General features: G+C 36.4%; 2 protein-coding genes across 4 annotated transcripts in view; both read right to left on the bottom strand.

The window, feature by feature from the left end:
- Positions 1–492: 492 nt before the first annotated feature.
- The window catches only part of LOC107036834 (kelch-like protein diablo), a 122,900-nt gene continuing 110,507 nt past the window's right edge, over positions 493–12,885 (bottom strand). For 2 of the 3 annotated variants that reach the window (XM_015255043.1, XM_015255042.1), the window contains exons 3-10: positions 9,116–9,236; positions 8,867–9,032; positions 4,473–4,666; positions 4,083–4,252; positions 3,157–3,339; positions 2,658–2,736; positions 2,172–2,350; positions 493–1,345 (exon numbers count right to left, since the gene is read on the bottom strand). In XM_015255043.1, the coding sequence (XP_015110529.1) occupies positions 1,141–1,345; positions 2,172–2,350; positions 2,658–2,736; positions 3,157–3,339; positions 4,083–4,252; positions 4,473–4,666; positions 8,867–9,032; positions 9,116–9,236 (1,297 nt within the window). In that variant the 3' untranslated portion in view covers positions 493–1,140. Of the gene's footprint in view, positions 1,346–1,935; positions 2,082–2,171; positions 2,351–2,657; positions 2,737–3,156; positions 3,340–4,082; positions 4,253–4,472; positions 4,667–8,866; positions 9,033–9,115; positions 9,237–12,885 lie in introns of those variants that run through there. The other variant, XM_015255044.1, reaches the window with a different exon arrangement.
- Positions 5,277–5,899, bottom strand: LOC107036836 (probable small nuclear ribonucleoprotein E). The gene has a single exon (XM_015255045.1). It carries the CDS (start codon positions 5,806–5,808, stop codon positions 5,524–5,526), a length of 285 nt encoding a protein of 94 aa, XP_015110531.1. The 5' UTR covers positions 5,809–5,899; the 3' UTR covers positions 5,277–5,523.

The following is a 12,885-nucleotide window of genomic DNA, read 5'->3' as shown; positions in this document are numbered from 1 at the left end:
CCAGGCGAGGAGTCATTCTGGCTTTTTTCGCATGGATTATTTAATAAAATTATTGAGGGTTTTTGATGATTACAGCTGATTTCAGATCCAAAGAATTTAGTATTTTTTAAGCAATGGCGCTTTCTGCGGTGTGAAATAATTTGTTGTGGAATGATGAGCCTTTTCATATATTCGAAAATTGATCGGGAGAAATTAACAATCTTTCTTCAATCAATATAAAAAATTTCATGTGTTTATTATTATTTTTCTTATATTCATCATCTAAACGTAATTTTGTTATTTATTTTTCTTTGCATGGAGTTTAAAACTTCTAAAATCTATACAATTCATTTTTTTATGTCGTAGCCACTATTTATCGAGTGCTAGACAAACTCTCAATTTCTTTCTTTTTTTAATAATTAAGATAATAATTTTTGAACATTCAGTAGTTCAGTTTAAATTTAATAATAAAATTATGTAAACAGAAAATTCGAAGGGATTGGAAAGATGAGGAACAAAGGCTGTGAAATAATGAGCTTTTTGATACATTCGAAGATTGATCGGGGGAAATTTAATGTCTTTCTTCAATCAATACAAAAAATTCCAGATGTTTACCATAATTTTTCTTATATTTCTTATGAAAAGGTAATTTGGTTATTTAATTTTCTTTGTGAAGGGTCCACTATTTATCGAGTGGTAAACAAACTTTCTTAATTAATTTCTCTCTTTAATTATTAATACAATAATTTTTTAATATTCAATAGTTCCGTTGAAATTTAAAATAAAATTATTTAATCAGAAAATTCGAAGGGATTAGAAATATGAGGAACAAAGGCTGTGAAATGATGAGCTTTTTCATACATTCGAAAATAGATCGGAAGGAATTGAATATCTTTTTTCAATCCCTAAAAAAACTTCGCATGTTTATGATGATTTTTCTTATATTTATTATCAAAAAGTAATTTTGTTATGTTATTTTCCTTGCAAAATGTTTAAAACTCCTATTGCATTTTGTCTAGTACAAAATCTATACATTTCATATTCTTTAATAATTAATACAATAACTTTTAAACATTCAATATTTAAGTTTAAATTTAAAAATAAAATTATTCAAACAGAAAATCCGAGGGCATTTGAAGGATGAGGAAGGAAGAATAAAAATCAATGTCTGTCGGATTTCGGCGGAAGATGATTGAGAGTGAATACTTCATAATCCACAACACTGAAATGATAATCTCCCATTAGAATCGTGTTGGAGGCATTTTCGCCATCGTAGCTATGGGGCAAATTGCTGTAGCTCTCCAGATTGTTGTTGCAGTTATTGGCAATCATCAAGTCTGCGCCTGCCCCAAATATCGGACCAATGCTGAAATGACAACAATTGACAACTGATTTTTTAAAAAATTCGAAAATCCTAGAAACTAATGTGCGAATTAAATTTTAAGTAATATCGATAAATAGGACTCAACAATATCTACATTTAAAAAAGAAAATTAAAGAAAAACTGCTCAAATAATTAAAGTTTGGTAATATTCATTGAGATATGAAAATCAATAAAAATGGAAAATTGCTGATTGCTCATTGATTGAATAATCGTGAAATTTCTTAAATCGATTCTCGATTAATTAAATATTCGTCATTCTTCAGTGGCCATTACTGAGTGATAACGTAATTAAAAATTAATGAATTGCTGATAATGTAATAATCCAAATTAATTTGATGTTATTAATTACTGCATTTCAGTTTTTGAGGAATATTTCCCAATTTAAGGGAGATAGCGAAATTTTCGTAATTACATTTGTTGTAGCTCTCAATCGGCTCTACAAAAAAGGTCATAATAAAAATGTTGCTATCTCCCTTAGATTCCGAGATATTGATTGAAAACTGGTTAATAGTCAAAATTGACTTGTACCGTTTCACCACTTCGCTTCTGATTTAAATTATATGATTGTTTCCATGACTGATCTTGATCCATGCGATCCGCCAAATAGATACTGATGTAAAAAATATTGTTGCGTATTTATTCTCTTCTTCTCTCTCAACTAAATTCATGTACGATCGTCTCGTTCTTTTTTCGTCACTCTTTTATCTTTGTTCTTAGTCTGCGGACATATTGTATCTTTTATTCATAATTTTTTTCGCCCATTTTATTTAATAAACTCATTTTTTATTTCACAAATTTATTCACATACTCTGGATGATAACAGATGGCGAAGGATTTCTTGATCAAGTCGTACTTGGTGGGTGGCACATCTTGATTGTTAGTGAGAGTAAACAGGAATGCCTTCTCTGAAGATATGTATTGACCCTTCGTCGTTGTTTTATCCCAAGCAACGTCACTGAAACCTCCACAAATTTCACCACGAGTTCCCTTGAAAATAAAGAGTGAATCATAAACATTCCCATTATTTTTCGTATTTTTAGAAAATATTTTCTGCAAATAATGGGAAAAAACCTGTGAAATGTTAAAGCCTGACAATTTTAGGAGAATTTCTCCTGTTAAAAATGTAATAATTGTTTACGTATTGACGGTTACCCCTAAAATCACTAATTAAGAAGACAAAACGCGAGAAATTTAATTCGTTCTATTAAATTTTACCATTTTAATATTGAATTGTATAATTAATTCATTTGTAATATTGAGATTCTTAGTCTTTAAAACTTCTCATAATGTTTACCAAAGCTATTGTGAAGGTAGGAGCTATGCCATCACAATGACGATGAAATGCTGCAGCTGAATATCCATGATTAGATGCCCTGGAACCAATGGAAATTATTAAAACTTTGGAATTTCACTTTTCAATTGATAAACATGAGACAATTCCCTGTTAAATTATGAAATCATACTCATTATTCTATTTATTTTCGTTATTATTGGCTGCCGGGGATTGATTAATCGAAAAAAATGCATTTTCCTCCTTTTTGTCCCATAATTTTCCATTTTCGTTAAAACTCCCACAGCCTAAACAAATTAAAATCTAGAAGATAATGAAAATTAATGGAATATACGTTAATGAAATTGATCTAATATTTTCTAGTTCGCGTGTGCTCTTGAATTTTTTAGTTAAATAATTTGATTTTTAATTGAAAGGGAAGGAGAATTTAAAATGATTTAATTTAGAATCTTGCAAATAATATGAATGTAATCCGTATTTTAGCTATTTCATCATCATTTACCTGTAAATCAGTCGCCAATTTTGCTTGGACACCCCATACCACTGATTCAAGAGTCTCTGATACCCCATTTTGTCTCGTGAGAGGATCTGGGAGTTCGGGAACAGTAGGGGACCCACACGGGGTTGGAGACGTTTGTCAGAACAGTTCTCTGCGTATTTATTAGGGACAGCTGCATATCGATATCTACAGAATATAAAATCACAATCATCCAGAAATTATAGTCAAAATCAGGAGAAAAAAATATTTGAAACAGTTCACAGCATTTTTATTTGAAATAGTGAAATAGAACAGAAAATATTTTATTCATTCCAGTTTGAGAATGAGAATTAACAAATAGACAGACCAGACAGACCAGACAGAGAGAATAATGAATGCAAAATAACTATTTTACATAGTGACAGTTCATGATGAAGAATTATTCAAAGATAAAATTATAAATAACTTTCTATCAACTCTTAAACAAGTTCGGAAATTCTTAAATAATAATAAAATACATATCTGGAGAATTATAAAAAAACAATTCGCCAAAAATTGAAGTCATGATCACTCAAAAAAATATTTGATTAGAGAAATAAAAATGAGTAAATACTATTCAATCAGATAAAGTGATGAATTCAAAATAATTATTTTACATAGCTCTCCATGAACTCTTGAACAAGTTCAGTAATTCTTGTACACTGATAGAAAAACAAAAACACGTTGTCATGAAACATGAATAATTGTTCTGCTTTCGACAGCAACGAAATATTTGGCTCAAGAGTCGGATAATTCACACCAGACGGTGCCTTTTCAGGATAAAAATATCTCATACAGAGGAAAATATAACAAATATTTTATCCCTAAGTTACAAGATTGCCATCATATCATTATTATTGTTTCATTCAAGGGTCGTTTTTCTCTCAGTGCATAGTAAAAAAAATCATCACCTTTCCAAGGAGAGTTCAATGGGAACAGCTCCGGTGGGTTCCACCTCCTCAGCGAAGACGTGGCTATCGATGAGAAGCAGTCTCACGTGATTTATCACTCCAGCCAGGTGTTGACAGACCCTAGCACGTTCTTCCTCGGTCCAGTGTTGAGTCGGTTGCGTTACACCTGCCTGGAGAAATTAGAAAGCTGCTAGTCAGCCTTATTTTGATTACAAAAGACAAAAATCAAAATAATTCTCAATGAAGTCAGAAGTGAAGTGATTCATGAAGTCTAGACTCATTCAAAAAATTGTTAAATGAAGTTTAAAAAAATGGGAAATTTCATGAGGCATTGATTCTTAAAATCGTAACGAATGACAATGTGGGGGTAGAAATTTTTATCACATTCACCTGATACTTGGCCCAATTGAGAACAGCGCGCCACACATCTTCCTCCTCGAGCCCCAGATAATCAGATGAAATTAATTTAACGAGCGCATCTTTGGGCAGATTGCAGAATGCTGTTGTCTTCACAGTGTCCAGAGCATTGTCTCCAATGAATGCGTAACATCGTTCGATGAATGACGAACAGGCACCTTTGCCACCTGAATATTTTTCAAATAAATCTTGGCAAATGGGAGATGAAATCTCTGAAGGCCAAGTGAATGATAAAAATAAGTCTGTAATGATTATTTTTGTTTTATTGTCTAGATACCAAAGAAAAATTCCCAGAGATTTCTTCGATAGTTCGTAAAATTGTCTACGAAATTTGTGAAATCTCAAAGAATGAAAAAATTTCAGTTTTTCAGGTACAAATATCTGCGAAACTACTGGATTTAAAAAAAAAAGTCAGAAGATCATTTTGATACCCCTTGGAATTCTCTACAATAAATGTATTCACAAAATTTTCGCTATCTCTCTTAGATTTCAAGATATCCATCAAAAACTGATCCTCAACTGAAATCAGCTGTTCCATCCTGTTGAATCACTTCACTACGAACTTTAAATTATCTTCAACAGTAAACTATTGAAAAAACACCGTCGTATAATATTTTTCTAGATACAATACACCTTGGAAAAATGAATAAGTGACAGAAAATATTTAATTAATTTTTTTAGAGAGTAATTTCCTCCAGAAATACCTCGCACATGCAATTATTGAATTAGTTGTTGAATTTTGAAGGTAAAAAAATGAAATAAAGACGCTGAACACTATTGATATATCCAAATCTTACTTTACTCATCCCTTCGTTTACAAAATATTGTACAGCTCAATGCCTCATTGCTCCAAAAGTAATGGAAAATTAAATCTATCAGAAAGTCTTTCTCATCGTTTGTAAATATATCACTGCACAGAACAGAGTGTCCTCGACAAACTGGAACAACTCCCCAAAAATCCCCTCTGGAAGTTTGTTTTGAAGTCTCAAGACTCGACTCGGAGCATCCTCGGAGGTTATGTTGGCTAGTTGGCCCCAGGATTCGTGTTCTGTATGAGAGTGATGTTGTCACCCTTCAGCATGATGCGCCCCAGCTGTTTCCTGGCCTTCGTCTTCACGTGGTACTCCTCGGCGTCGTCCAGCACCAGGTTCATGTACTCGTCGAAGCCGACGATGTGTCCCTCGATTCTGAGGTTAATGTTCTCGAACAACCACACTTGCACCCTCGAACGATTCTGGAGGTACCTGAAGATGAGGTTGATGGGCTGCACCATCACCTTCTGCACCTTCTGGGGCCCCTTGTACGACATTTTCAGGGGTTTTGTAGGGGAACAAGGGCCTTCAAAGTGAAGCGTTTGCACGACGCGTGTTTTGATGATTTTTATCGGGCGGAATGCCGGAATGAGGGGGAATATGGCAGCGGTTGGACAGGGTGGCGCGGTCATTACCTATCGGTCATTATGCGTGGGGAAATGCGGAATTCCCTAGAATTTACTAGATTTTGTGGCGGTTCGAATTTGGATCGACGGATTGACATTTGGCATTATTTCTTGAATTGAGATATTTCGAGTAGCATTTTATTTGTCATGTATGATGACCCTAAAATACAATTTTAAACCCTTATAAACCTTTTTTTATTCAACTACTTCTCCTGTGGACATTCAAATATTTAAAACAGAGAATTGACGATTTTTCAACTCATCTTTGCCTAGAGAGTAAAAAAATCAAATTCGTTTTTCACATGAATATCAAAGAAATTGTCGAGATTTACCCTCGCCAGTAGACACATTCATCTTCTGTTGGCAAAGAAGAAACACCTCCACTTCCTCAAAAAAATAAATTTAAAACATCGATAACAGATGGCGAAGCAATCACTCCAAACTCCCAAAATCCAATTTTTACGATTGCTCGCGTGCATTCGAAATGTTATTATAGTTATGGCGATCCCGTAAATCCCCTCAAGCACATTCTGCATTAACCCGCCATATGAACGTGAGAAACGCGACGTAAAAGGCCATTCAACCTCCGTATCAGGTGGAATGACTCGGTTGATGGCATAATTAAGACAATTTTCACTCCACAATAATCCCACTAAAATCGCGAAATGAGAAAACGAGACTAAAAAAAATTTCATACACCATCAGGAGCAACAATTAAAGAAAATGTACAAATTTTTGTTCATTTATAGATTGACATTATAATACGATTAATTAATATATAAATTAATTTATTTATTTTGGGAATTCATCATGAAATAATCAATGGAATGATTACTTCCCGAATGTGCAATATTGAATGACTTAATTAACTCCCGAACATTTCTCATTAGAATTTCGTTTTTCTATACAACTCTTTTTATTTCCCAATTTTTTCCGCTTCTTTTTTTGCTTTTTACTAAAAAAAATTGAACAAAAAATCTGGAACATTCGAGTCGAGGAATTTCTACAGAAAATATCTGAATAGAAATCCAATAGAATTTTTTACTGAATCCGTTAGGTTTTTTTTATTGAATTCTTTTCAATGTTAAAGCATTCAAAAATTAATCAAACATTTTCAATACCAGAAAAAGCATTTGGTCAAATTTATTTTTTCGCAACGGAAACTATTTTATAGGAAAAATCAGTAGAATTTCGTCATTCTATACAACATTTTCTATTGAGACATTTTCCAATTTTTCCGCTCTATTTTTCTCTTTTTACTAAAAAAAATTGAACAAAAAATTCGGAATATTCGAATCGAGAAATTTTAACAGAAAATATCTCAATAAAAATCCAATAGAATTATCAATTGAATCCGTTAGGTTTTTTTTACTAAATTCTTTTTAATGTTAAAGCATTCAAAAATGAATAAAAAATTTCAGTCGATTATTTAGTCGATTATTTCGTTATCACTCATCCCAAATTCAAATAATAGTCATTAGTATCTGCAATAAAGGGGAAATACCTCGAAAAATATCCGGAAATTTTTCCGGCATTTTCAAAATTCTCCGAATAAGTGAGAGCTTCCCTCATGCGGTATTCCGCGGAGCCCCTTCATACCACCCATATTCCGGTCAGGCTGTTCGTATTAAATACGAATTAAAATAATGAAGATTGATGACACTAGAAATGTCATGTTTTTACGGGTCACTCGTTACCCCCGGGCTTCCGGTCGAAAAAGACAAATCAAATGCAGACGCGTCATGTCAGCAGGAGTGCATCTCGTTACCACTTGAATGAATTTTAAACAGGGGAAAAACTAATGGTATTTGCCGTCAAACTAATTTCATTCATGTTTTATTTTGCCTTCCACCGGAACAGATGCGCTATTTTTTTTTATTCACGTAGGTAATCGATAATTCTGGGTTAGCTGTGATTTAAAACATCCAATATACCTGCCAGTGAGTTGAAAGGCTTTGAGGATACGCTTTTTCTATCGTCTCGAGGCAATATCGAACATCGGGGTACGATAAATAATTCAGAAACGAGTCTGGATGTACCTTTCCTGGGATAAGGCTGGATTAATTTCAACTCCAAATTGGGAGAATTTCATGAAGCCGAAATGAGGAATGGAATGTAATTATGGTTTGAGATTTGATTTAGATTTTTACGACACTCGATATTTTAGTCACTTCCATGTGTGATACTGAGACATTTTTTTCAAGTTTTTCCCAGGGGATCACTAAGAAATCCCATGAAATCATAAAAATTTCATAGCAATTCTCTCTCAAAGTAAAAAACAAGTGGGAAATTGCTTCCGTCACAGCATAGAAGTTTGGCAACCCATATTACCTCAACATTGATAGCCAACATTGCCCCAACGTTGACAGCCAACATTGCCTCAACGGTGGCAACGGAGTTGCCCCAATGTTGACAGCCAATATTTTCTCAAGGCTGACAGTCAATATTACCCCAACATTACCCCAATGTTGGTAGCTAACATAGCCCCAACGTTGGCGACCGACATTGCCCCAATGTCGGCAACGCTGGAATTCAATGTTGGCAGCCAGTATTGTCCCAATGTTGGTAGTCAGCATTGCCCCAACATTGGTCGTCAACATTGGCTCAACATTGCCCCAACGTTAGTAGCCGACATTGCCCCGATGTTGATAGCCAACATATCCCCACCGTTGGTAACCGACATTACCCCAATGTCGGCAACGCTGGTATTCAATGTTGGCAGCCAGTATTGACCCAATGTTGGTAGCCAGCATTACCCCAACATTGGCCGCCAACATTGGCTCAACGTTAGTAGCCGACATTGCCCCGATGTTGGCAACCAACATTGCCCCAATGTTGATAACCAATATTGCCCCTACCGTAACGGCCAACATTCGCCTCCTAAGGCCAAAAGTAATTATCCTGCTACAAAAAATCACTGATTACTCACCGAGAACTCTCTCCTGGGCATCCAATGCCGCGGTCAGAAGTGCACATGCATTACCAGGACTCAGCGTAGCAGAAACATGCTCCTCGCAACTCCGCCAAAGCTCCTCGACACCCAATTCCTGGGCAAGTGCCAGCATCTCAAAGATACCGCTGTCCTGCAGCATAATCTGAAAATGGAAAAATCGTCACATGAATTCCCCGGGCACTTCGTGGTCAGTCCCCGAGCCAATATCACCAAGCGTTATTTCACCTTTCCAGTGTACACGTAGTGCACGAATTGCCGGAATGTTTCTGGATGTGCATGCGGCATGCGGACTGGAGTGGGATTCCCCGATGCGCCGATTCGCTTCGGTGCGGTGAAATTCTTACATCTGGGGGCGGAAAATAAATATCACTGTTTCGGGGAATTTGATACGAGGCATTTTATTGTTGGAAAAGTGTTTTCTCCGAGGTGTGGAAAAATGAGGGGAGTGAGAGAAGTGAAAATTTGGCTCGAGGGCACGTTTCAGCTCGGGTAACGAACACTCGAGGAAGGGAATGACTCTTTGGGACATCTAGGTTGTCATCAGACTCTTTTTTATTATGGGGATGGATCTAGGGTTCGACAGAAGGACTTAATTGACTTCGTCAGTTGGTTCACATGTTTTTTTCCCAAATTTTATGATGAAACATTAATTTGTTGATTTATAAATTTATGGATTTATTCATTGTCAATTGAAATATCAAATAAGACGTGTTATTTGATTAAAATGGATAAATAGTATCAAGAAATGTTCAAAATTAAGAGGTGGTTGATAGGTTTGGGCGCCACCATCTTTTTTAGATGCCCGCTCTGCTGCCAGGGGCTTTAAAAATGGCGACGCTCCCACCTCGAGTTTTTAAACATTTCTTAAAATTATTTATCCTCTCACGATCACCCTCAACTCACTTCATCCAGTTTCTACTAAATGAACAAATTTTTTAAGCCATCATTCGGATTTTTCCATCCCCTTTCAGCTGAGAATTCACGACGCAAAGTTTTCCCCGCATTCAATAGTTTTTTCATCCTCACGAAGCCTTTTTCAATACATTTTTCTGCAATATCATATCTTAAATCCAGAAATGTCAGGGACTAATTGAGTGTCTTCATCCAATCCGCAATAGAACGCATGGCATACACTCTAGAATGAACTTTTGCCCCCAGCAAATGAGAGAATCAATGAGATTTTCCTCCATTCATCGAAATCCCTCAGGAGCGTCGAATGAAAGGCAAGATGAGGCTTAAAGTCCCTGGATTTTCACATTCTGCAGAAGTGAGCAGAGAAAAGGTATCTATTGAACGCAGGAGACTTGCTCACAAGCAATATGTAAAGGGACGCATTGAATCAAAAGAAATGTGTCAAAGGCTCTGGGCAAAGCTTGACGGCGAATAGTTCATACGTTACAGGCGTTTGATGGTTGCGTCGTTGGAAAAAGAAGTTGGAAATGCGATAGCACGCCCTCTCGAGGTGTGTTTTTTCATGCACGAGCCTAAAAACACAGTCGTAACACTCAAAATGGTTGAAAAAAGAAAAATCAACATCAGTCACACGAGTGAGGGGAAACTTCTCACTGATATTTTTTCAACTCTTTGATGCTTTTGAAAAGTACACGGAATTCTAGCTTCTTGAATTACCAATGCCGAGGCGAAATATTTGAATTAAAGACATCATTTTTTTCAAGGATTTTTTTTCGTTTGATGTTCACTACCTGAATTCGTTTTCTGCCTGTTAAAGCCACGATTTTTACATGTTTGAGAAATATTTTAGCGAGGGATTCGGAATGTGTAAAAGGACTGGGGGTAATTGACGTGAAGGTGGAATTAATTATCATATTTTGGTTTTTTTCGTGTCAACGGAAGTTGGAGATCACGAGTGTCTAACGCTCGATTATAAAAGTAGAAAAGCATTTCACTGGAGAAAGAATAGCAGAAGTACTCAATATTTATCCTTAATATTTCTCACCGCAACATTCAATCTCGCAAATTTGTCGACAATTTCTACTAGGGTATGGATGAACAATCCTAAAAGGGAAAAATATCCATGCAAAATAAAAAATTATCATTCACACGTCAAAGAAATTGGAAGAGTTCAAACGCCGAGTAATAGGGAGGAGAGAAAAGGCGATAGGGGCTGATGAGGGTGAAGGCTTTTTTTTCATGGAAACTGGAGGTGAGGCTCTGCGGCGTGAGGGTTCAATGTCGCCTCTGGGCTTGGGTACTAACGACCAAAGCACGATTATACACACGTCCAATGTCTGCATTCGTGAAGTACAAGCCGATTTCGAACAAAAGTGCGCGAAAAACCGCGTCGAGTCTTTCGGTACACCGAAACCTCCTGAGGGCTCTTCCACTCGTTTTTTATTATCCTTTTCTCTTTCTCTTCGGCGATTGTTCTGATTTCTCTTCTGGTTGGCAGGGGGGGAAGCCAAGGCCGATTGTTGATGTAATAGCTTTAGGGGAAGATTGGTTATATCGGTCGTGAATTTTTTCTCCTGAGGGAATTACCATGTTTGAGATTATTTGGAAATCATTTGGGAGAGTAGAATGGAGTGGCAGAATATGTGGGAGAATATTAAGATTCTAGATTAAAAAAATAAGTACTGGGAATTGAGATTTCAATTCAAATTAAGACATTGAGGATATCCAAGTAGTTCAGGCAATTTTTTCTGGGGAAAATCCTCTTCAACGAGCGAGCGAACTGTGAGTTCCGTAATTTTTGCTGATCATTTCCCTCCGTGCCGCAGTAATCCAAACAGTATTTCACCCAATTCTCCACGTGGAATTCCTCTTGATGTTTTCTCAATTTTTTTCCCTGTTCCCAGATTACAGCAACAGGGATTACAGTGCACGGGTTTCCACTACGTGCAGCTCCCCATATGCGTCACTATTTTTCTTTTCATTCTCATCCCATTTTTTTTTTTCGTTCAACTCGCGCCGAACACGGCGACGTCTACTCGGAAATAATTCCACCACTCCCTCAAAGTGCGGTGGCACATGACTTCCTGGTGTGGTTTTTCTCCTTGCGGCGGGCGTCATTAAAATTGACCCACAATCGTTATCGAAGTTGATTCTGACAAACCAGAGTGCGAGCGAAAGGGGTAGGTGTTTTTTGTGCTCACACTTCCCTATTCTCCACCGAGTCAAATGGTTTCCTCATTTCCCGCGGTATTTTGTAGATTTTACGGTAAACTTGAGGCGGAATAATTGCACTCGTTTTTTTTTTCATTGTGTTGGGGCTCTTTGGTTGGGAAATCATTGTTTGAAATCTGGCCGAACGATTTTTAGGCGCAGACATTTTTGTCTCCAATCTAAGACATTTGTGTCATTTTCACTTTTATTTCAGAAAGACCCAACAGCACAAGGTCAATTACATCAAGGATTTTTCTAGGGGGAAAGTCGACTTTCGCCAAAATCGAATTTTTCAGCCGGGTGAACGTTGATTCCAACTATTTAAGCGACGGGCTATTCAGAACTCTCAAAAGTACGTGGAAAAAGTGAAAACTGAAAAAAAAATTTTTTTCAGATTTTCGAAGGGTCAGATTTTCCGTTTTTCCAGGGGGAAAGTCGACTTTCGCGAAAATCGAATTTTTTAGCGGGGTGAACGTTAATTCCAAATATTTAAGCGACGGGCTATTCAAAACTCTCAAAAGTATGTGGAAAAAGTGAAAACAGAAAAAAAAAATTTTTTTTAGATTTTTAAAGGGTCAGATTTTCCGTTTTTCCAGGGGGAAAGTCGACTTTCGCGAAAATCGAATTTTTTAGCCGGGTGAACGTTCATTCCAACTATGTAAGCGACGGGCTGTTCAGAACTCCCAAAAATATGTGGAAAAAGTGAAAACAGAAAAAAAAAATTTTTTCACATTTTCGAAGGGTCAGATTTTCCGTTTTTCCAGGGGGAAAGTCGACTTTCGCCAAAATCGAATTTTTCAGCCGGGTGAACGTTGATTCCAACTATTTAAGCGACGGGCTATTCAGAACTCTCAAAAGTATGTGGAAAAAGT

Source organism: Diachasma alloeum, unplaced genomic scaffold, assembly GCF_001412515.2.
Source record: "Diachasma alloeum isolate Michigan unplaced genomic scaffold, Dall2.0 Dall_scaffold_00211, whole genome shotgun sequence".
Classification (NCBI taxonomy): Eukaryota; Metazoa; Arthropoda; class Insecta; order Hymenoptera; family Braconidae; genus Diachasma; species Diachasma alloeum.
Note: the sequence above shows the minus strand (reverse complement) of the source record. Positions and strands in the feature narration are given on the sequence as shown.